At 38.4% G+C, this 19,782-nt stretch overlaps 2 protein-coding genes across 6 annotated transcripts; one reads left to right on the top strand and one right to left on the bottom strand.

Moving 5' to 3' along the window:
* The first annotated feature begins 155 nt into the window (after positions 1 to 155).
* Positions 156 to 5,328, top strand: tarbp2 (TAR (HIV) RNA binding protein 2). Of its 2 annotated transcripts, XM_039647180.2 has the most exons (8): positions 156 to 354; positions 1,270 to 1,320; positions 2,561 to 2,872; positions 3,263 to 3,332; positions 3,588 to 3,705; positions 3,813 to 3,940; positions 4,030 to 4,231; positions 4,371 to 5,328. In XM_039647180.2, coding segments are annotated over exons 1-8 (1,041 nt in total). In that variant the 5' UTR covers positions 156 to 352; the 3' UTR covers positions 4,529 to 5,328. The 2 variants fall into 2 exon arrangements, with proteins under 2 accessions (XP_039503114.1, XP_088990529.1); XM_089134403.1 differs by lacking the exon at positions 156 to 354 and having other exon boundaries at positions 1,268 to 1,320.
* A 99-nt stretch (positions 5,329 to 5,427) lies between these two features.
* Positions 5,428 to 17,064, bottom strand: tespa1 (thymocyte expressed, positive selection associated 1). 4 transcript variants are annotated; one of them, XM_089134402.1, is made up of 12 exons: positions 16,865 to 17,064; positions 14,846 to 15,011; positions 14,208 to 14,250; positions 13,372 to 13,412; positions 12,686 to 12,739; positions 9,930 to 9,969; positions 9,707 to 9,802; positions 9,046 to 9,254; positions 8,022 to 8,959; positions 7,379 to 7,458; positions 6,692 to 6,776; positions 5,428 to 6,198 (listed from the first exon to the last, which is right to left on the bottom strand). In XM_089134402.1, the coding sequence occupies exons 2-11, from the start codon at positions 14,997 to 14,999 to the stop codon at positions 6,725 to 6,727; spliced, it is 1,707 nt and encodes a 568-aa protein (XP_088990528.1). In that variant the 5' UTR covers positions 15,000 to 15,011; positions 16,865 to 17,064; the 3' UTR covers positions 5,428 to 6,198; positions 6,692 to 6,724. The 4 variants fall into 4 exon arrangements, with proteins under 4 accessions (XP_088990528.1, XP_088990527.1, XP_039503111.2 ...); XM_089134401.1 differs by lacking the exon at positions 7,379 to 7,458 and having other exon boundaries at positions 14,846 to 15,034; positions 16,865 to 17,061; XM_039647177.2 differs by lacking the exon at positions 7,379 to 7,458 and having other exon boundaries at positions 16,865 to 17,061.
* Positions 17,065 to 19,782: the final 2,718 nt, after the last annotated feature.

The following is a 19,782-nucleotide window of genomic DNA, read 5'->3' as shown; positions in this document are numbered from 1 at the left end:
TATCTTCAATTAAGATTATCATAAAACTCATTTCTAATTATCTTAATGACGCTAAAAAAATACTTGATGAAATTATTTATTTTCTTTTTGTGACCCGGATATGGTCAATGTCGCGACTTTTATTATGAAAAAATAATAGCTGCTCTTGTTTTCCGCTTCATAATATCTATGTTCATAATTCAGTTCGCTTGTAATGTGTAATGCGGGAAGGTGTGAGAGAGAGGGGTTCACTGTCTCCTCGTGCCTCAGTCTTCCCCGCACTGACACTTATTAATGATACCAGGGGGCTTACAGTCACCTCGGGGGGTTTCTGCAGTCCGAAGCAAGTCAGCTCTCTATTTGTTATTGGGGAATTCGCCTTATTCACTTGGCGGCCATTTTGAAAATGGAACGCCGCTGAGGGGTACACTCACCCAGAAGGATGCATGCGACGCAGCAGCACCAGCAATGAAAACTCGCAGTGCGGACCACCAATCATTCCTGTCTGCCCGAATTAACGATGCAAAATGTGAAGCAAAGTGCCAGTGACTGAAACATCCCCCGGGCTGTGTTAATTAAGGGATACAGTACCTGTATCGGAGGTTTTATCCACGACATTGAACGTAAGAATGGACGCCAATTTACCTCAGTTTCTGCAAGCTTGTAGGAAGTTGACTGTGTACTATTAGAATCTATACAAATCCATTACCATCATTATTTTTATTCTTTATGAATCTATACATATATGTAAACTTGTATTGTCACCATAGCAGCTTATCATTGTCAGTGTGTAACAGGATCAGTCAGACCTTAAAATCACTTCTCTTTCCTTTTACATACATGTGAGTGATTTGATTGTTTTACATGCATGTGTGTGTATGTAAGCTACTGGATGTGTATCTATCTAAACAATAAAGTACAATTGTATCTAGCATAGTAACTTACACAGTCAACAACTCCATATTACAGCTTAGCTTTCTAACGTTAATTACCTCTGGCTGCTGCAAGCTCGCAGAAACTGGCAAGGCGTCCATTCCTACGTTCAATGTCGTGGATAAAACCTCCGATACAGGTACTGTATCCCTTAATTAACACAGCCCGGGGGATGTTTCAGTCACTGGCACTTTGCTTCACATTTTGCATCGTTAATTCGGGCAGACAGGAATGATTGGTGGTCCGCATTGCGAGTTTTCATTGCTGGTGCTGCTGCGTCGCATGCATCCTTCCGGGTGAGTGTACCCCTCAGCGGCGTTCCATTTTCAAAATGGCCGCCAAGTGAATAAGGCGAATGAACGACGAGAAAAGCCCGGAAAACGGCAAGAGAAACTCTGGGTATACCAGGTAAAATGAACCACTCACCGGCTTTTAGCTCAGAAATGACCATGACATATAGATATGTTTTTATTATTTTTTTTAATGGCAAGGCAAACAGAACCCTGACTTTCAACACACTTAAAGTGTAACGTTAGAACATTCACATTACCTAAATCGATAGTTCCAATCACTGTCTAAAAACTGGAACACACCGCACGACTTTGGAACGAATCTGAACCGATTTTAAAATACCAGGCATCATACACGTAGCTACTGACCTTGTAAATGGTTACAGAGGAAAACCTACTCATACAAAACGACTGTGGAGTGTGGACACACACCACTAATGATGGGGAGTCGACTCCAAAAGAGTCGATTCCTCGACCTCCACTCTTAAAGGGGTAGCTCACCCAAAATGAAAAATTAAAAAGTATCCCATTATTTTCCCACCCTCAAGCCATCACAGGTGTATATGACTTTCTTCTTTCAGCAAAACACAATCAGAGTTATGTTAAAAACTCTGGACTCTTCCAAGCTTTATAATTGGAGTGGAGTCCAAAAAGTGCATCATCCATCCATCCATCATAAAAGTAATCCATATGACTCAAAGGGAAGCAGTTTTGTAAGAAAGATATCCATATTTATATCTTTATAACTATAATCACTGGCTTTCGGTAACGGCCATATCTAGTTCCGGCCGAAGAGTGCTATCTGACCCGAAACATGATACACCTAGGATCTCTTGAAGGTGAGTAAATTCTATGATCATTTTTTTATCATAGAATCATATCATTTTTGAGTGAACTAACCATGTAATTACCCATGTGTTGGAGCACAGGAATCGAAATTAAATTTAAATAAATACGTTTTAGAAATTAATTAGCCTAAACAGCTCTGAGGTCAAAAAAGTTCTTAATTGATGTCATCAGTATGACTACAATTCGAATTGTTGAATCACTGTCTACATCGAACAGTCAGATTAAGGATGTCCAAAATGCAGTTTGCTAGGTTTTAAGACAAACATTGTGATTATATGATTATACTATACATACTTCTCTTGATACGACCCTGAATCTCTGGCATCTTCCTATTTTGATAAAGGACTTTTACTTAAACTTGTACTGTTATTGTTTAACAGAGGGTAGCAATCCATACCTACCTAGGTTTGTGTAACTGACAGAAGTAGTCTTACCTGAAAAAACAGCACATTTAGAGTCTGATACTGTAGCTTCCTTCTCCATGTGTTTTTATTTTCCTCCGTTCACAGTATTGAGCAAATGCTGGCTGTGAACCCCGGGAAGACGCCCATCAGTCTGCTGCAGGAATATGGAACGCGGATAGGCAAGACTCCAGTGTACGACCTGCTCAAGGCTGAGGGTCAGGCCCACCAGCCCAACTTCACCTTCCGTGTGTCTGTGGGCGACATCAGCTGCACCGGCCAGGGTCCTAGCAAGAAAGCTGCCAAGCACAAAGCTGCCGAAGCTGCCCTAAAAATGCTGAAAGGAGGAATTCTGGGAGGGGTCGAAGGAAATGGGATGGAGGGAGAAGGCTTTGTCGGAATTGATATGGAGGGAGAATGGTAAAGATTCTGTGCTTGAAGTCCATTTGAACAGAAAATGCATTACATGAAGTATAGAAATAAGTTGGCGTACTCTTAAAAAAAACAAAGGTTTCCAGTAGCACCTCATTGCAGTACATGAGATCCAGGGGGCGGAGTTGGATCCAGATCTAAGGGGTGGAGATGGGTAGGATTAGGGGTGGGGTTATGGATCAGGGGCGGAGATGGGTGGGGTTGGGTTAGGTATCAGGGGTGGAGATGTGTAGGATTAGGGGTGGGGTTAGGGATCATGGGGTGGAGATGGGTAGGTTTAGTTATATGTAAGGTGGGAGGAGTTGGATCCTCCCCCTGGATTTTGAGTTCTGCAGTGAGGACCAAACTTAAGGTTTTTCTCTTTACATCGTGTTTTAGCTCTCAGTCAGAGATGAAATCATCCAATTCAACGCAACAAGCTGAGTGCAATCCAGTTGGAGCTTTGCAGGTGAGTGATCATGATCAAGATCATTGGCCTTCACTGAACTGCAGATTGGGTAGATCTTCATAGATACTTCAGTTCATAGCATGCATAATATATAGTTTGATATTTGTGTTTTTAAATATTAGCGTCAACCACTTTTGGCCAATATTGGAAGCAGATAATGTCGGGGCTTACATCCCGTTTATATATATATATATATATAATTAAGCATACATGTTGATAATCAGCCATAAAAATAATGCAATGTAATTTCCACAGGAACTAGTAGTGCAGAAAGGCTGGCGTTTACCCGAGTACACAGTCACACAAGAATCTGGACCTGCACACCGGAAAGAATTTACAATGACCTGCAGGGTGGAGAGATTTGTTGAGATAGGTACGTACTTATTTTTTTGTCTATAGTCATTATTTCGAAATATGCAAACCATTCAAAGGATTAAATGTTTCTTTGTCAAAACTATGTCTTGTTACATTGTTTTGAAGGTAGTGGCACATCAAAAAAGCTTGCTAAAAGAAATGCAGCGGCAAAGATGCTCTCTCGCATCCATGATGTACCAGTGGACATGCGTAGCAGCCATGAGGCCGAAGCAGAAGAAGACACTTTCAATTCAGTATGACGGGCATAATTTAGTAATGGGTGTTACACCGTAGTCACAATTTCTGTGTGGTTTCAAGAATTTGCCTGATCTTCTTTCAACAGCAAATGGGCGGCAGACTAGAGGGAGGGAAGTCTAAAGGTCTGGGCTGCACGTGGGACTCTCTGCGGAACTCAGCTGGAGAGAAAATCCTACAGTTGCGCTGCCATCCACTCGGACAGCCCGACACCAATGACTCCAATTTCTGTTCTCTCCTTCATGAACTTTCTGAGGAACAACGCTTTGATGTCAGCTACCTGGACATAGGTGAGATACAAGGCTGCTTTAATGAGATATTGAAACTACTTTGCTCACGTGAATAAGCAAAACGAGAGCCAGCCTTAGTGCTTGTTTAGATTCTGAAGATGGATGTCTTTTAGAAATGTAATCTTATTTGTTCACTCAGAGGAGCGCAGTTTGAGCGGCCTTTACCAGTGTCTGGTGGAGTTGTCCACACAGCCGATTACCGTCTGCCACGGATTTGCCTCCAGCCTGGATGCGGCACGTGCCAGTGCTGCCCACAATGCCCTTCAGTACCTCAAGATCATGGCAGGGGGGAAATAAGCCAGAGCAACTGCTCAACTGTAACTTTTTTTTTCCCCTTTCTTTTTTGTTTCCCAGGGTAAAATAGGAAAATCAGGTGAATTCTGTGACGGGGCTTGTTTGTTTGACACAGTAGATGTGCTACAATGGTCTGCAAGGCATAATGGTCTGTTGAGTCCCAGTTGGAGGATGTATTGATTACATCTTCTCCTTGAACATGACAAAAAAAAAGTCTACCCTCGCAAACAAAGACTGGGTACACTGTTCATTTGAAACCTGAGGACAATTTCTACACAAATAATTTTCCCAGAAGTCTTCAACTTTTAACTTTCCCTCTGATTTTCTTTTTTCATTTAAATTATGACATAGATACTGTATGAACTTGATGAATTGATTAAACTAAAATAGGCGGCATGATTTTTTTTTTTTTAACTTTGTAAATATTTGACTTTTGTATATTTTAATTTCATAATTTTTTTAGTAATAGAAGTTATTCCTTAACATTTATTTTGTCTCGTAGAATATTTGTAAAACATTCTTTTTCTCTCAGCCATTGAAGATGTATCATTTGTTTTAATATGAGTCTGACAGTTTGTGGTAAATATCTACCTCGTTGTAATAGTTTCTGCCTCCCAGGCTTCATCATTGGACTGGCAAAGATTGAACTCTGTATTTGAGAGTAACTGTAATTTTCATAATCAGTATAATAGAATTGATGACCAACAGTAGTACTGTGACAACATATGTAATTTGTAACAAATTGGTTAATCTGCAATTTACTGGATATTTTATCTTGAACAATAAACTTGAAATTGACATTATCTTTAGTATTGATTGTGGGATTTAGTCCTTTGTCCTTTAACAAATTCAATTAATCCTAGACAACGGTATTTTACTAGAAAGTGTGTACTAGAATGTGGTCCTGTTCAAATAAATTATTTATTACTATTGAGTAATTACAAATAAAGGCAACGTGTACTGCCGCTCACTCATGTCAAGAATAAGACCAAAAAGTGCACAGAGTGAAAAGCCAAACACAAATAAAGCTAGTTAAAAAACAGAAGTTAATATGCATCACAGTAGGCTGCTGGGTAACACATTAAAGTCAACATGAAAGCAACATTAATGCATGCTCTAGAGGCCAGTTGCATGTCTTAAAAAACTATTATGATACAAGCAGTTAGCAATCTTACTTTTCAGAATCAAATGAGACCAATCTAATTATTATTATTTCAGAAGCTTAAAGAAACAGTTCACTCAAAAAAGAAAATTCTGTCATTATTTACTAACCCTCAAGTTGTTCCAAACCTTTATGAATTTCTTTCTTCTGCTGAACACAAAAGAAGATATTTTGTGTGCAGATGATGGAATGACATGGATGAGTAATTAATGACAGAAGCACAATTTTGGGTGTACTATCCCTTTAAAGGAAAAATAGATTCAGTTTATGCAACCGGCCACTGATCGTATTGTGCATGGATATTCCGATGAAAAAGTCAATCCAATAAACTCCTGATGGATAAAACCACTTGCAAACACTATTTCATGTTGACTTAAAAGGTATTAGTAGACACACTTTGTGCCTCTTCATTGGTGTTATGTTTTCTCTGGGGTAAAGAGGGAATGGTGCACATCCTCTTCAGCATATCCACTGCTGTCAGACTGAAAACTGTCCCCTCGCAGAGGCGACGCTGGGAAAGAGAAATGATAAATGTGTAAAAAAAACCGGATAGTTTACATAGTGTCAGCCCAGATCCGGCCCATGACTGGTACGCTTGGATATGGGCCAACACTATGTTGCTGTCTGGGCACCCAATTCTTCTTCAACTGTTTCCGTGAACAAAAACGAAAGTTTGCAGATTTTCTTGTGATTTCCTGTTAGGTTGTTTCCCTGTGAAACGGTTTAGCGATAAGGCAGACAAGATAAGCCGGACCAAATTCTTGCATTTTACCAGTGTTTTTAACAAGTCAGCACAACACCTCCCTTTCTCACCACATCAACACATGCTGCTTTCTGTAACCTTGTAAGGGCGATGTTGCTTATTTTGGTGATAACACTGCATGGCTGATTAACAGATATTCAGTTGGCTTGGTTTTACTTAACTGAAAAAAAAATAGTCAAACTAGTGGCTAAAATTTGCATCACATTTTCTAATCATGGTAATGACTACTCATGTTACTTACATTTGGAATGCTGTGCCGAAACAGACAATGTGACTATGGAGCAGAATTCTGATGAAGTGGCCTCCTCTTCCTCTGCACTGTGAACCTGAATTGAAACACTATACTTAATGATAACACCACAACAGTATAGAAAACTAGATCTTTACATTAACAGAGGATAATATCAGTGCTGTTTTCCTTTACTAAACTCTTGCTAATGCCTGGTTCAGATGACACGATTTTAGCCTGATTTTGCCACGATCCGTTACGGGATTCGTAAACGATAACGGGTGTCGGGAAGCAAGATTCGATCGTATCATCGACTCTTACCATCTGTCTAGGGACTGCAGATGAAAAATAGCCTTTAGGCTAATTCTGGCATATTGACAGAAATGTCTATGAATATACACTGTCCCTGTACTAAATAAATAAATAAAAGAAAAATAAATAAAAGAATCATCTCGTAAAGCGTGTCATAGTGGGCGACAACCTATGTTGCGTCTGCGATGCTTATAATGACATCACGACAAAAAGACTAGCATGTTTAATTTTTTTAACGGTCGTCCACGAAGGTTCCGTCACATGTATGAGGTTGACCAATAGGAGCACAGAAGCTTTTCCGTACACAACTTTCAAAAATGGCGAAACGAAAGAGACGATGGTGCTAACGTTAAAACTAAAAGTAAAAATAAGAAAACAATATTTTACCTCAAGTTCTCATTGGAGGATTGACAGCCCATACTTTCCTCTTCGAGTAATCCAAACATGTCCATTGTCGGGTTTTCTTTCTTTTAAAAAAAAAAAAATTCTGAACACAGGAAAGCCAATTCAACACTCACCGCTTCATCCATTGTTTGTTTACGTTCGTTTCCGTAAGTCACTCGCTACTAGTTTCGCCTTCTCAATGACATCACACGCGCCGGTAAAGACGGCATGCGATGACTGGTCAGGAAGCAACGAGTAGCTAGTCTGACTTGCGTCTTGTCAATGACAGGACAAGATTTTAGGAGTCAAAATTGCCTAATCTGACAGAAAAAAAAATTGTGTAATCTGAACCAGGCTAAGGTGTTCTTTATGGTTTTTAAATTCCTGACCTGAAGTAAGAGCAACAGTAAGAGTGTAAAAAGTAATGGTACAAAAACGTAAAAATATTTAAAAACAGCATTAAAAATAGCAACAAGCCGCATTACAATCTCTATGCAAGGGAGGCACACAAAGAGGAAGTTTGGATTTGGATTCGGCAATAAAGAGTTGAGTAATATCCTGTTAATGATGTCTTATGGGAGAACTTGTGTGGGCAAGCTTTTGCTTGTGCCAGAAAAATGCATTTAAATGATAGGAGATATCGTACCTCTTCCAGTTCAAAGGAGTTGCCTTGTTTACTCAGGTTTTGTGGTTTTACCGGGCTTAGGTACCTCTTGATGTTGGACGAACACTGCTCCTGTGTGTCTCTGTTGGGGAGGGTTGTGTCGTCCTCCCATCCAGTGACTGTGATCTGACATAACGACTTGTGTAAATTCATTGCGTTAGATTGTCTTACAAAAGGTTTATTTGTTGTCTGATGTGCTTTGGAGTCCATACTATTTGTCTGTAAGCAGCGGTAAGGTGCCTGATTGACACATTCAACAACCTGAGGACATATGATATCATGAGTAATGATAGGAACAGGTTTCATGGTAACGTCGGATCTTTTCAAATGAAGAGACGGCAGGGAACCACCTTTGGACTCCATGTCTGTTCTTGGCTCCTGGCGAGGTGTACACTCTGCTAATGTCTGCCTGAGGTTGTGTATGTTTTCATTTGTCGTCTCGGATAGTGGATGACAATGTATAGGCTCAAAATAATCAGTCCTTTCAGTGTTTTCCTCATATGTCTTCTCCTCAAGTTCTTTCTTGCTCTCTACAAACCAGTCCAAGTCTTGTTCCAAATCATCTACTTCCATTTGAAGGCATAAATCTTGGTCATTAGCATCGTCATTTTCTGCACTCTTCTCAATTACACCTGACAGACTATATTTACGCTTACGAGGTGAATTGCTTGGTGACGTGGAGTCCGAGCCTCGGGATCCTGTGTACAAGCACATCTTGGAGATAGTGTCTTTTAGTCTTTCAACAGGAGAGCGCGGTTCACTGCGGACACTGGTTCGAGACATGGTCCTCTCCACGATTGGGGAGCTGAAGGTTAACTGGGGTGGCGCAAGCTTCTGAAGTGGCGTTCGGGACACGTGGGAGTACAGCGAATAGAAAGCATTTGCCATTGCCGTCAATGCCTCTACTTGTCGGAAACGACCTGTGCCAAAACAAGATGAGCGGATGTGAAAATGTCTCTAAAGCTTTAGTAGGAAACATTCTGTGAGTAACTCTGTGATTCCTTACTTGCTAATGAAAGACAAGGGTCTTCTTGGTGTATCCTGGTGAGTTGGGATTCAAGGAACAGGCGGAAATTGATGCCTCTGAGCTGGGACGGAAAGTTGAAGAAACGGACTGGGATGCGGGCGGTCACTTGTGGTTCCTCGCAACCGAAACCCAGCTGGAAAAGAGTCTCTTCTGCATCTTCGGCACGCATCTGTAGGACCTCAGACACACTGGTGGATTTTTTGACATCATGAAAAGCAGAAGATATATTTTTTAAAGTATGTGAGAGAATGGGCGTCATTCACAAAGTTCTACACATTCTTCATCCCTTGCAAGTTTATTTGCTGGGTAATTAGCGCAATCCAGATACAAACAGGAGTGTAACACTGTATGTCAGTCCAATGAATTTTGTTTGTGTGAGAAATGAACAATGTGAAAATGTGAAAATATAATCAGTCTCAGGGTTGGCCTTCTTATTAGCAAGTACTTTTTTTTTGTTTTTCCAAAACCATTTACAGTTTAATCAGAAGAACAAATCAATCTTAAGCATGAAAGCAAAATACACAGTGAAGGAAATTGTTTTGCTTATTCCTTGTCAGGCACTAATCTGATAACCTTCATCCAATATGCCAGCTAAATGAGGTATTATTTGGTCGATTGATTGCCTTAGCCATGCCCTTACCTGGAAGCAGTCCTGCTGGTAGCGGTTGAGAAGGCACTGGATGCGACACTCTGGCCCATGTTGAACAATGGCAGGTTAAGCTTCTGTTGAGGAGTGCTGTTGATAGACAAATAGTCAATGTAAATACAAGGAAAGAAGGGATTTAGAAGCATAAATGAGAAACCATGAGCCAGAGAATGAAGGTGGTAATTCAATGGTGCAGCAAAGTCAACCTGTTTCTTACCTAAAATGTGGTCCACCTGATGCAGCATATAATGCATTGGCTGTGAAATAAATAATAGCAGGTATAAGTGAAGGAAAGAAAATCACTATGTACAATACCCTTCAAATATTTGGGTTCACATTTATTTCTGAAAGTAATACTGAATATTTTAAAGAGATATTTTAATTAAATAATTATTACTTCTGTTCCTAAAGGATTACTTCGTCACCTAAAGGATTATTAGGAACACCATACTAATACTGTGTTTGACTCAACAAGGTGCTGAAAGCATTCTTTAGAAATGTTGGCCCATATTGATAGGATAGCATCTTGCAGTTGATGGAGATTTGTGGGATGCACATCCAGGGCAAAAAGCGGGGTTCCACCACATCCCAAAGATGCTCTATTTGATTGAGATCTGGTGAATGTGGGGGTCATTTTAGTACAGTGAACTCATTGTCATGTTCAAGAAACCAATTTGAAATGATTCAAAATGGCCATAAAGGGATGGACATGGTCAGAAACAATGTTCAGGTAGGCGCTGGCATTTAAACGATGCCCAATTGGTACTATAGGGCCTAAAGTGTGCCAAGAAAACATCCCCCACACCATTACACCACCACCACCAGCCTGCACAGTGGTAACAAGGCACGATGGATCCAAGTTCTCATTCTGTTTACACCAAATTCTGACTCTACCATCTGAATGTCAACAGAAATTGAGACTCATCAGTCTTCTTTTTTTCAGTCTTCAACTGTCCAATTTTGGTGAGCTCTTGCTAAGTGTAGCCTATCCGACTCAAGGTTGTGCGTGTTGTGGCTTCACAAATACTGCATACCTCGGTTGTAACGAGGGGTTATTTCAGTCAAAGTTGCTCTTCTATCAGCTTGAATCAGTTGGCCCATTCTCCTCTGACCTCTATCATCAACAAGGCATTTTCGCCCACAGGACTGCCGCATACTGGATATTTTTCCCTATTCACACCATTCTTTGTAAACCCTAGAAAACCTAGAAATGGTTGTGCGTGAAAATCCCAGTAACTGAGCAGATTGGGAAATACTCAGACGGGTCCGTTTGACACAAACAACCATACCATCACCTTTCTTTCCCATTCTGACATTCAGTTTGGAGTTCAGGAGATTGTTTTGACCAGGACCACACCACTAAATGCATTGAAGAAACTGCCATGTGATTGGTTGATTGGAAAATTGCATTAATGAGAAATTAAAGAGGTGTTCCTAATAATCCTTTAGGTGAGTGTATATCTTAAACTAAACACACTCCTGTCTCAAAAGACCATTTATTCATTACTTCCTGTATCTGGCCTTATGCAAGTGTGTTCCTTTCCAGATGTAGGCCTAGAAATTTTGTAAGAGTGGCTCATTATAATAAACAAGATGTGCTGGAGAGCAGTGTTGGGAGTAACGCATTACAAAGGTAATACATTACAGTAACATATTACTTTTTGCTGTAACGCAGTAGTGTAAGGCATTACTAATCAATTTTCAGTAATATTTTACTCGTTACATGTTCAGTGAGGCTTGTATTACAGTTGTATTACAGTGTATTGTCTGCTTTTACTTCTTAAAGGCAACAGACTGTGTGAAAGTTTTAAAGCAGTCTTTTAGTGCCAGTTCAGAGCGGTCGCGTCTGTAACATTGTTTTTTCCTCATAAATGCGAACACGAACACGAAAACTACAATAAAATGAATATTTTAAGTTCTATGGAGACTGGAGAGCCAACCCTTCCTCATCCGATTTGCGCAGTGTAATTAACAGAATTACAAAAAATATATTTTGCCTCCTATTTTTTTGTCACGCATGAATGTGTGTCTTTTCCCTAATATTAAAAATAAAACAGACTAATATTTGTCTAATGTCTGGAGTCCTTTAAGTTAAGTCCTTTAATTTTTATTTCAAGTTTTGACTGCAAATGTCATGTCCATAATGCTGGACTTCCCCAATTTTAAATAATTTATCCTCAACTAGTTTTGTGGTGTAGGTCCACGTAATTTATAATGTTAACTTCAATTAATACTAATAGCCTAATTTAAAGATAAGGCAGCATTGGATATGGATGGTAAGGAGAATAACGCTGGAGTTGGAAGAGGTGTGTCGCGATTCTGTAGGTTCGTGGATGTGGCGAATCTTGATTTCGGTTTCATATTGCATATCGTTACAGCCCAAAAGTTAAGTTCAACTTAGTTATTTTGGTGAAAGTAACTCAAAAGTAATACATGAGTAATGTAACGCATTACAATTCTGGGACAGTAATATTGTAAGGTAATGAATTACTTTTAAATAACAGTAACAAGTAATACCTAATGTATTACAGTTTGGAAGTAACTTGCACAACACTGCTGGAGAGTAAGAGAAGGTTCTCTCTAAAACATAAATGTAGTGCTGCTTCATACAGCGTATAATCAATGCAATCAAACCGACTTGAGAGCCTTACTGACAAGTACAATGACGTCACTCAAGAAAGATGTTTGAGATTATAAAGAACCCAATTATTCAAAATGTATTGAGGTAGCACAGGGGTCTGGTACAAAATTGCCTTTAATTAGCAGTTAGCCAATATGTTGTGGAATATAATGCATACAAAATAAATTCTATGAATATATAGAGTTCAGTTTATGTGAAACTATTAGTCATTCACCAAACATTTTTAGAAGAGAGCTGCTCATTAAATGTGATGTGTGAGTTCTTTTACATTGTTAAAACACTCCCAGCTGTCATTATACTTGAGTTACAGTTATTGTGTTGCTTCTACTCACCTTCTGCACCCAGACTCAGATCATCCTCAAAACTGGTGCCTGTCCTCAAAGGGCCTGTAGGGTTACATTTGACAATTTTAGGAGGATTTAGACATGTCACAAAGATGTGATTGTCTATTAGTCAGTAAACACTGGTAAGTCTGCACAGAATCAGCACCTGCCAAGGTTTCGAAAAAGCACAGATTTCTGCAAAATTATAATGGACATCATTTATTATTTAAAGCTGTATACATCCCCACTCTTGCGTTTTTGTTTTTATCTATGAATTTGATCTATCTTAATACAGTCAAATAATTCCATGGATTTTACTGTACAATCATCCTGTAAAATGTGGAAAAAAAAGTGTACTGGTTTGACATTCATTATGAGGACCCAATGTGTTTTCAGGTTTTAGGCCACACCCCCTACATTATAAAGACCTCCAGACGTCCTCATAATTCAATAAGCTAAATAAACATACTAAACATTTTTTGTTTTAAATGTAAAAATGCAGAAAATATTCAGTGACGGTTATGTTTATGGGTGATAGAAAATATCATTAGCTCAGTATAAAAAACATTACACCTGTGGAATGTCCTCATAATGATGTGTGTACAGATTCTGTGCAGGCCTACTCGACATATTATAAAAATGACATATTTTGCAATTCTGCTCTTGGATGTGCAGGTTTTGTAGTCAAGAACTACCTGCTTTTAGGTGACTGCTTTTGGCAGGACTGGCTTCATTCCTACAGATAAGATGGAGAAAAGAAGACAGAGAGAGAAAGAGAGAAAGAGAGGAAATACAAATGAAAAAATCACTTTTATCAAGTCTGAATAAGCACAGGTCTGTGGGCGGGATGTGGGCATGCAGTGAAATACTGCGATAAAAATAGAAACAGCCACGCACATAAGACGTATTTCAATCCTTGTGGCATTATGTACCGGTAGCCCTTATTAAACAAATGCCAGAATGATAGATTATTAGGTCTTTTGCAAGTTGTCACAGAGACAAAAGTGGCTTTCCAAGCATTGTTCTGTCTCGCATCTGACTACTGCTGCTGTGAATGTTATTGGATATTAATTTACAGGCTTTGAAGAATATAATTCAATACCCTAAATGTTACATGTGCATTAATGTTAAAAAGTTATTTCCATTCCTAACAGATTGGAAAAAAAATGTGTCGATGCCTAACCCTTTCTGCAGGCTTCTCTAGGAACTTGCAATGCGTAAACAGTGAGAAACAATAACAATAATGTTGAATTTTTCTGCGGTTTCCTGATCCAGAAAAAAAGCACAATCTATAAATAGAGAAAAACAATGTAGGTCAAATATTTTTTTTCACAAAAAGCTTTCAGGTGAAAGTACCTTGTGAAAACAAAAAACATGGTCTTTGACCCTCAGAGATTGTTCATGTTTTTTTTTTAACCTACATGACCGTCAACAAACAAGTTCGAGGAAATTTGTGGTTTTCCATTCACTTGCTGTTATTGTATTACAACTGATTCACAATGACTGTCACGAAAGACACACAAACACTCACCCACAACCTTGGAGCCAGGTTTCAATCTTTCCTGCAGAGCATCCTGTGGAAACAAAATAAAAACGCACATAGTGATCTTAGCCTGTCTGTTTGAGAGAGAGAGAGAGAGAGAGAGAGAGAGAGAGAGAGAGAGAGAGGTGTAAATGAGCTTTCTGGTTTTGGAGTTTATCTAGTGGTAACCATGTACCGTTTGTGGTCTATCCTTTATCTCTCAAAGCAGCAGTTATAATAGGCTTCATTTAGTGGCCTAATTCAAATTGCTGCAATACAATTTTATTAACATTTGAATGCCAAATAACCTCCCGATCTATAATTGTGAATTTTTATTGCTGCACATCTAATAATGTTTTGCTTATTTACTAAATAAAGCATACTGTAGTCCCAAAAGATATTTGGACTGCACGACTATCATCAACAAATTATCAGGCCAAGTGCAGTTTCCAAGCAAAGCATTTCACTAATGAAATAATTTTCTTTAAAACACACACAAAAGTAAAGCCTTGTAAACACTTAAATCAGCCTGGTTGCATGTAGTTTTGAATTTCTTGGTAAAGAGGAAATAAGATATGCAGCTTATTTCCATATTATAGAACTATTGACACAGCTGAATGTCAAACATTCATTATCCTGATGCTCACCATCCACAAAGACATCATCTTGGAGAGAGAAATGAGGCTGCAGTTCTGCTGTTGGGCTGCGGTGTTCTGCATCTCTTATGGTTAACTTGCGGCGGCTGCTGCTGCTGCTGAGCGCCCACGCCTGTCGCCTCTCCGTTTTCGAAGGACTCTCCATCTCTGTGGCCACCTGCCATGAGAAAGGACTTCTTACTGGATCATTTAACCAAAAAAAAAACAAAACATTTTGCAGATGGTTTTAATAGACCCAAAAAAACCAGAAACAAATATAGAAATCACCCTTAAATGTAAACCGAGCAAATGGTCCGCTTTTGTGTAAACTTTATTATGCATCCAAATAAATTTTTAAAAATTAAAAAAAATAATTGTAGCCTTTAGCACTTTTCACAATTCACATGTTTCAAAGCAGCTTTATAGACAATTGTGCTGTTCATGTGTATAATAGACATTAATGCTAGATTAATCGTAGAGGTACCTTTCCAGGACTGTCATTTATAATTACAAATTAAGTTTACTTTTATACCTCAAAAATTGAGACACAACAACTTAGCCTATATCTGTGTATCTGTGGGCGAAAATGCCTTGTTGATGCTAGAGGTCAGAGGAGAATGGGCCAACTGATTCAAGCTGATAGAAGAGCAACTTTGACTGAAATAATGACTTGTTACAACCGAGGTATGCAGCAAAGCATTTGTGAAGTTACAACACGCACAACCTTGAGGCAGATGAGGCAGAAGACCCCACCGGGTACCACTCATCTCCATTACAAATAGGAAAAAGAGGCTACAATTTGCAAGAGCTCACCAAAATTGGACAGTTAAAGACTGGAAAAATTTTTGCCTGGTTTGATGAGTCTCTTGTGTTTGCGCAAGGAAATTTTCAAATCAAATTTTTTCTAATGTCCCTGTAGCAATGAGTCATATTTGAAATATGTAGCCTACAATAAAAATGATAATGGTTATGTAATGTTTATGTTTGGCCAATATTTCTGAAAAAGATCCTGACAAGAAGTTTTCAAACGATGTTGCTATGGTTACATGTTAATAGCTGCATCTTTATAAGGTCTAGACCTTATTCAAAGCAGCGCCATCTTTGTAGCCTACTGTTATTTAACGCGTTTTTGGATTGTTCTGCTGACGAAACACGACAAAAATATCTTTCCAAGAAACTAAAGTAGACATAAAACTCCAGACATCATGAGCTGAGGAAAACTATAGTGATTTAGTTCTTTTATAGGCTACAGGTTTTTTTTTTTTCAGCAGATGCCATTCAAAACACGGCAAGTCTTTCCCTTACATCGCTTTCATTCTCATGGCGCTGCTCTGAATAAGGTCCATAGATGAAAGTCATATAAAAAAAAATTAAAAAGTGAAAATACACATCTCAAAACCTTTTAAACCAATAACTACAATTGTGTTATATACATAAATAAAACTATACTAAAGTAACAATGACAATGTTTTGTTAGACTGAAAATAATTTTTTGAGTTATGGTTCCCCTCATCTTTTTACCATATGCCCCATAGGATAGGCTATAGCTACATGGCTAGCTTTTGTAGTTACTAAAATGTTTAAAGGCAAAACTGAGACACAACCAACCTACCTAATTTGCAACTGGCTACGTCCTTATATCCAAGCCTAAATAAAGCGCCATACAAACCCTGCATCTCTTTATTCACCTCACCCTCCCATTCGCACTCTGTTTTACATAGAGACAGCTTGCGTTATAAAGGAAATCACGCTCAAGCAGCAATCGCTGTCGATAGAGTAACACCACGTCTCCATATTACTTTCAATTAAGATATATCCGTTATATTGTTTATTAGGGGATTAAGATTAGTCTGAAGTGTCTTCACACACATACAGAGAGAGAGAGAGAGAGAGAGAGAGAGAGAGAGAGAGAGAGAGAGAGAGAGAGAGAGAGAGAGAGAGAGAGAGAGAGAGAGAGAGAGAGAGAGAGAATACGGAAGTTTATTAGTTAGTCTTTTCTAAATGATGGTTTCAATTGCGCATCAAGCCTACCTTAAAAAGTGCCTCGGTCCATTCTCATGGCAACGGCATAATTCACCGCATCCCGCTCACACGCTCATCTTAAAGGATGTCCATCGCAGAGAACTATAAGAAGCAAATTGAGAGCCATGGTCGATTGAGCCGCCAACGCAAACTTTCGTTCAGCTTACAGTCATGACGCGCTGTTAGCCTAACTGACGGAAGCGGTAGGAGGAAGATGTGCTGACAAGAATATAAGAGAACTCTGTTGTGGCCACACACTGGTGTAGGAAATACTGTTACACACCATTTACTGAGCAAGATTTATCGATTTAGGCATAGTGTACAAGATTAAATCGAGGCATAAAGGCACAGTGCCTGAAATTAAAGAAGGCTACTTTCTATTCAAAAGCCACTTGTTTTTAACAAGTTATCAGTTTTCGTCACGGCTGTCCGTTATTGTGGATTTGTGAAGTGTATGTGTGACATTGGCCTGCTTTACTGTAAAATAAGTGTTAGATTTGAAGATATCAGTGACACTGCCAGTAAACTGCAACTGAGTTAGTCACCATCAAAACTGGCAATTCTTCTTTTATGGAATATTGCATTATTCATTATGAATTATTTTTTCCATGCATCAATTAATGTGCACTCGTAACCCTCTCTTCTCAATGAATTTTTCAACTATCCCAAACAGCTAACCAAAGCATCAAGGCAGGTGTGGTAAAAAAAAAAAAAAAAAAAAAGGCTTGATATCCTCCACTGTAGCCCATGTATGTTTTCATTCTTTTTTGCAATATTAAAATATACAGTCTTGTGTATTTTTTAAACTTTTGAGGAGGCAATTTTGATATTTCAAAAGAGTGGAGTGGTAGAGGGAAAGGACAGGGATAAGGTGAAGAGCGGAGGAGGGAAAAGAGATGAAGAGAGAGAAATAGCAGAGATGTAGGATGAGGAGAGTAGGCATTGAAAGAGCAAGAGAAGTGAGCATACAGGAAGGGTGGATGAGGAGAGTTGAGAGGGAGCGAGACTGAAGAGGCTCAGATGGGATAAAAGCTTCTCTGATCATGTTATGAAACACAGAACAGAGGGTTCAAACTAATGTGAGCAGACCAGTCTGGCCACAATTTCAACAAAAAAAGAAGAGGAATGTCATAAGGATGCCACGGCCAAGAAAAGAATCTGTGTAAAAAGTTTCATAACACAGAGTAAAGGTTAAATAAATTAAGACAGCTGCAGTCATTTAAATTGTTTTAAGACTGTAAAATCTGTAAATGATGCTGTAATTATATCACCCTTTAAAAGTTATTTAAAATAATAACAATACTTTTATTTAGCAATGAGGCATTAAATTGGTTAAAAAAAGTGGCAGTAAATACACCCATTAAAGGAGTAGTTCACTTTAAAAAAAAAAAAAAAAAAAAACTTTTGCTGCGAATTTACTCACCCCCATGTCATCCAAGATGTCCATGTCTTTCTTCAGTCGAAAAGAAATTTTGATGAAAACATTCCAGAATTTTCACCATATAATGGGTACCAAATGGTTCAAGGTCCAAATGAGAGTTTCAGTGCAAACTCTCAGTTTTTTTAAGTAAACTACTCCTTAAATAAATTCATTTTTCCCCTCTTTCACAGTTTTCACAAAAGTAATTTGCATTGAAACTAAAATTCCTAAAATTCTTTTTGAAGGAAAGAGCAAAGATAGTGTTTGCAACAATGTACTGTCAAGAGGAAAACTGAAGAGCACCACAACAGCACTTTCTTGCTGTAAATCTGTATTTAAACACTAGGTGTCAGTGTGGGTTCACTTGTAATCAATACGGTTTTTAGACAGTATTACGTCTGGCAATTTTTTGAGAGACTGGAAAAATCATATATTGTGATTTATCATTTAGCTGAAGAGTTTGTCTAATTATCGGTCAAATATTTTATAATATTGCTTAATCAGATTTTTGCCAAAGGAAGAGTTTAAACTTTTAGTAGCCTACATTCACAGATTCATAATGGAGTTTTAATGTGCTTTTGTCCCCAGTTAGACTTTAAAAATATGACTGATGGGTCTGTACGTTATATTAGTTCATTTATAATTAAAATGTACAGTCTCTGTTACTGAACCAAACAATATTCCAAGATCAAATTAAATTTAGTCCAAATCCAAATACGTGACCTATTTCATCCCAGTTTAAATTGCTTATTTGGCCAAACCATTTCATTCAACAAATAGAAAGCAGTCAGGCCTATTCTTCCTTTCTTGTAAAATAATTGACTCTGGGCACTAGTGGGCTCACAACTTCTCATTGGTAACAAGGAAAACTGGAAAGTCTTTAAAGCTATTGCCATGGTTTGAAATTGAGTTTTTTTCAGAGTGTTAAAATTATAAATCAGTTGAAAAGATTGTCATACAAGAAGCAAATACATTTTCTATCACCAATTTATCATGTTCATTAATATCCACATTCACGTCAAATCCACTTGTTATAACACACATATATTTAATAAATACAATTTAATTCTTTTCAAATGAATCGCAGCGACAGCTTTATTTACAGATTATTTCTACAAAATACTGATGTGGGAACTGTTGAACATCACAAAAAAGTCATAATTTACTCACCCTCACATCCATATTCCTTCTCGGGAACTGATCTCTGAGCTGCTCTTATCTAACTTTATGAAGAAAGCATGTTTAGGACCCCCTTGAAAATTAGATTTTACATCTCAAGGGGATATCCTTTCAATAAATTCACAAATTATGCGTTACCATGTTGTCAGTCTTCATGAAAGCACCACAAAAGTCACAAGTACTGTAATACACTATAGGCTACTCAAAGTCTTCTGAATCCATGCAAAAGCTTTTCATTTAAAATGATAGGCTACTGTAACCCCTGTAGCTCTTGGATCTCATTTGTGCACATGCACATTCAAACTCATGACACGTCAGGTTTGAACAT

The sequence above is a fragment of the Pimephales promelas genome, chromosome 8 (assembly GCF_988280905.1).
Source record: "Pimephales promelas chromosome 8, fPimPro1.hap1.1, whole genome shotgun sequence".
Classification (NCBI taxonomy): domain Eukaryota; kingdom Metazoa; phylum Chordata; class Actinopteri; order Cypriniformes; family Leuciscidae; genus Pimephales; species Pimephales promelas.
Note: the sequence above shows the minus strand (reverse complement) of the source record. Positions and strands in the feature narration are given on the sequence as shown.

What these genes read in the sequence shown, in the direction of transcription:
- tarbp2 (XM_039647180.2), top strand. An exon ending in GGAGAGATTTGTTGAGATAG is followed by an intron (nt 3,706 to 3,812) that starts GTACGTACTTAT and finishes ATTGTTTTGAAG; the next exon opens with GTAGTGGCACATCAAAAAAG. An exon ending in AAGAAGACACTTTCAATTCA is followed by an intron (nt 3,941 to 4,029) that starts GTATGACGGGCA and finishes TTCTTTCAACAG; the next exon opens with CAAATGGGCGGCAGACTAGA.
- tespa1 (XM_089134401.1), bottom strand. Translation starts at nt 14,999, where the DNA reads ATGGAGAGTCCTTCGAAAACGGAGAGGCGACAGGCGTGGGCGCTCAGC. An exon ending in CCCTTGTCTTTCATTAGCAA is followed by an intron (nt 8,960 to 9,045) that starts GTAAGGAATCAC and finishes GTTTTGGCACAG; the next exon opens with GTCGTTTCCGACAAGTAGAG. An exon ending in ACTCCTTTGAACTGGAAGAG is followed by an intron (nt 6,777 to 8,021) that starts GTACGATATCTC and finishes GTTTCAATTCAG; the next exon opens with GTTCACAGTGCAGAGGAAGA.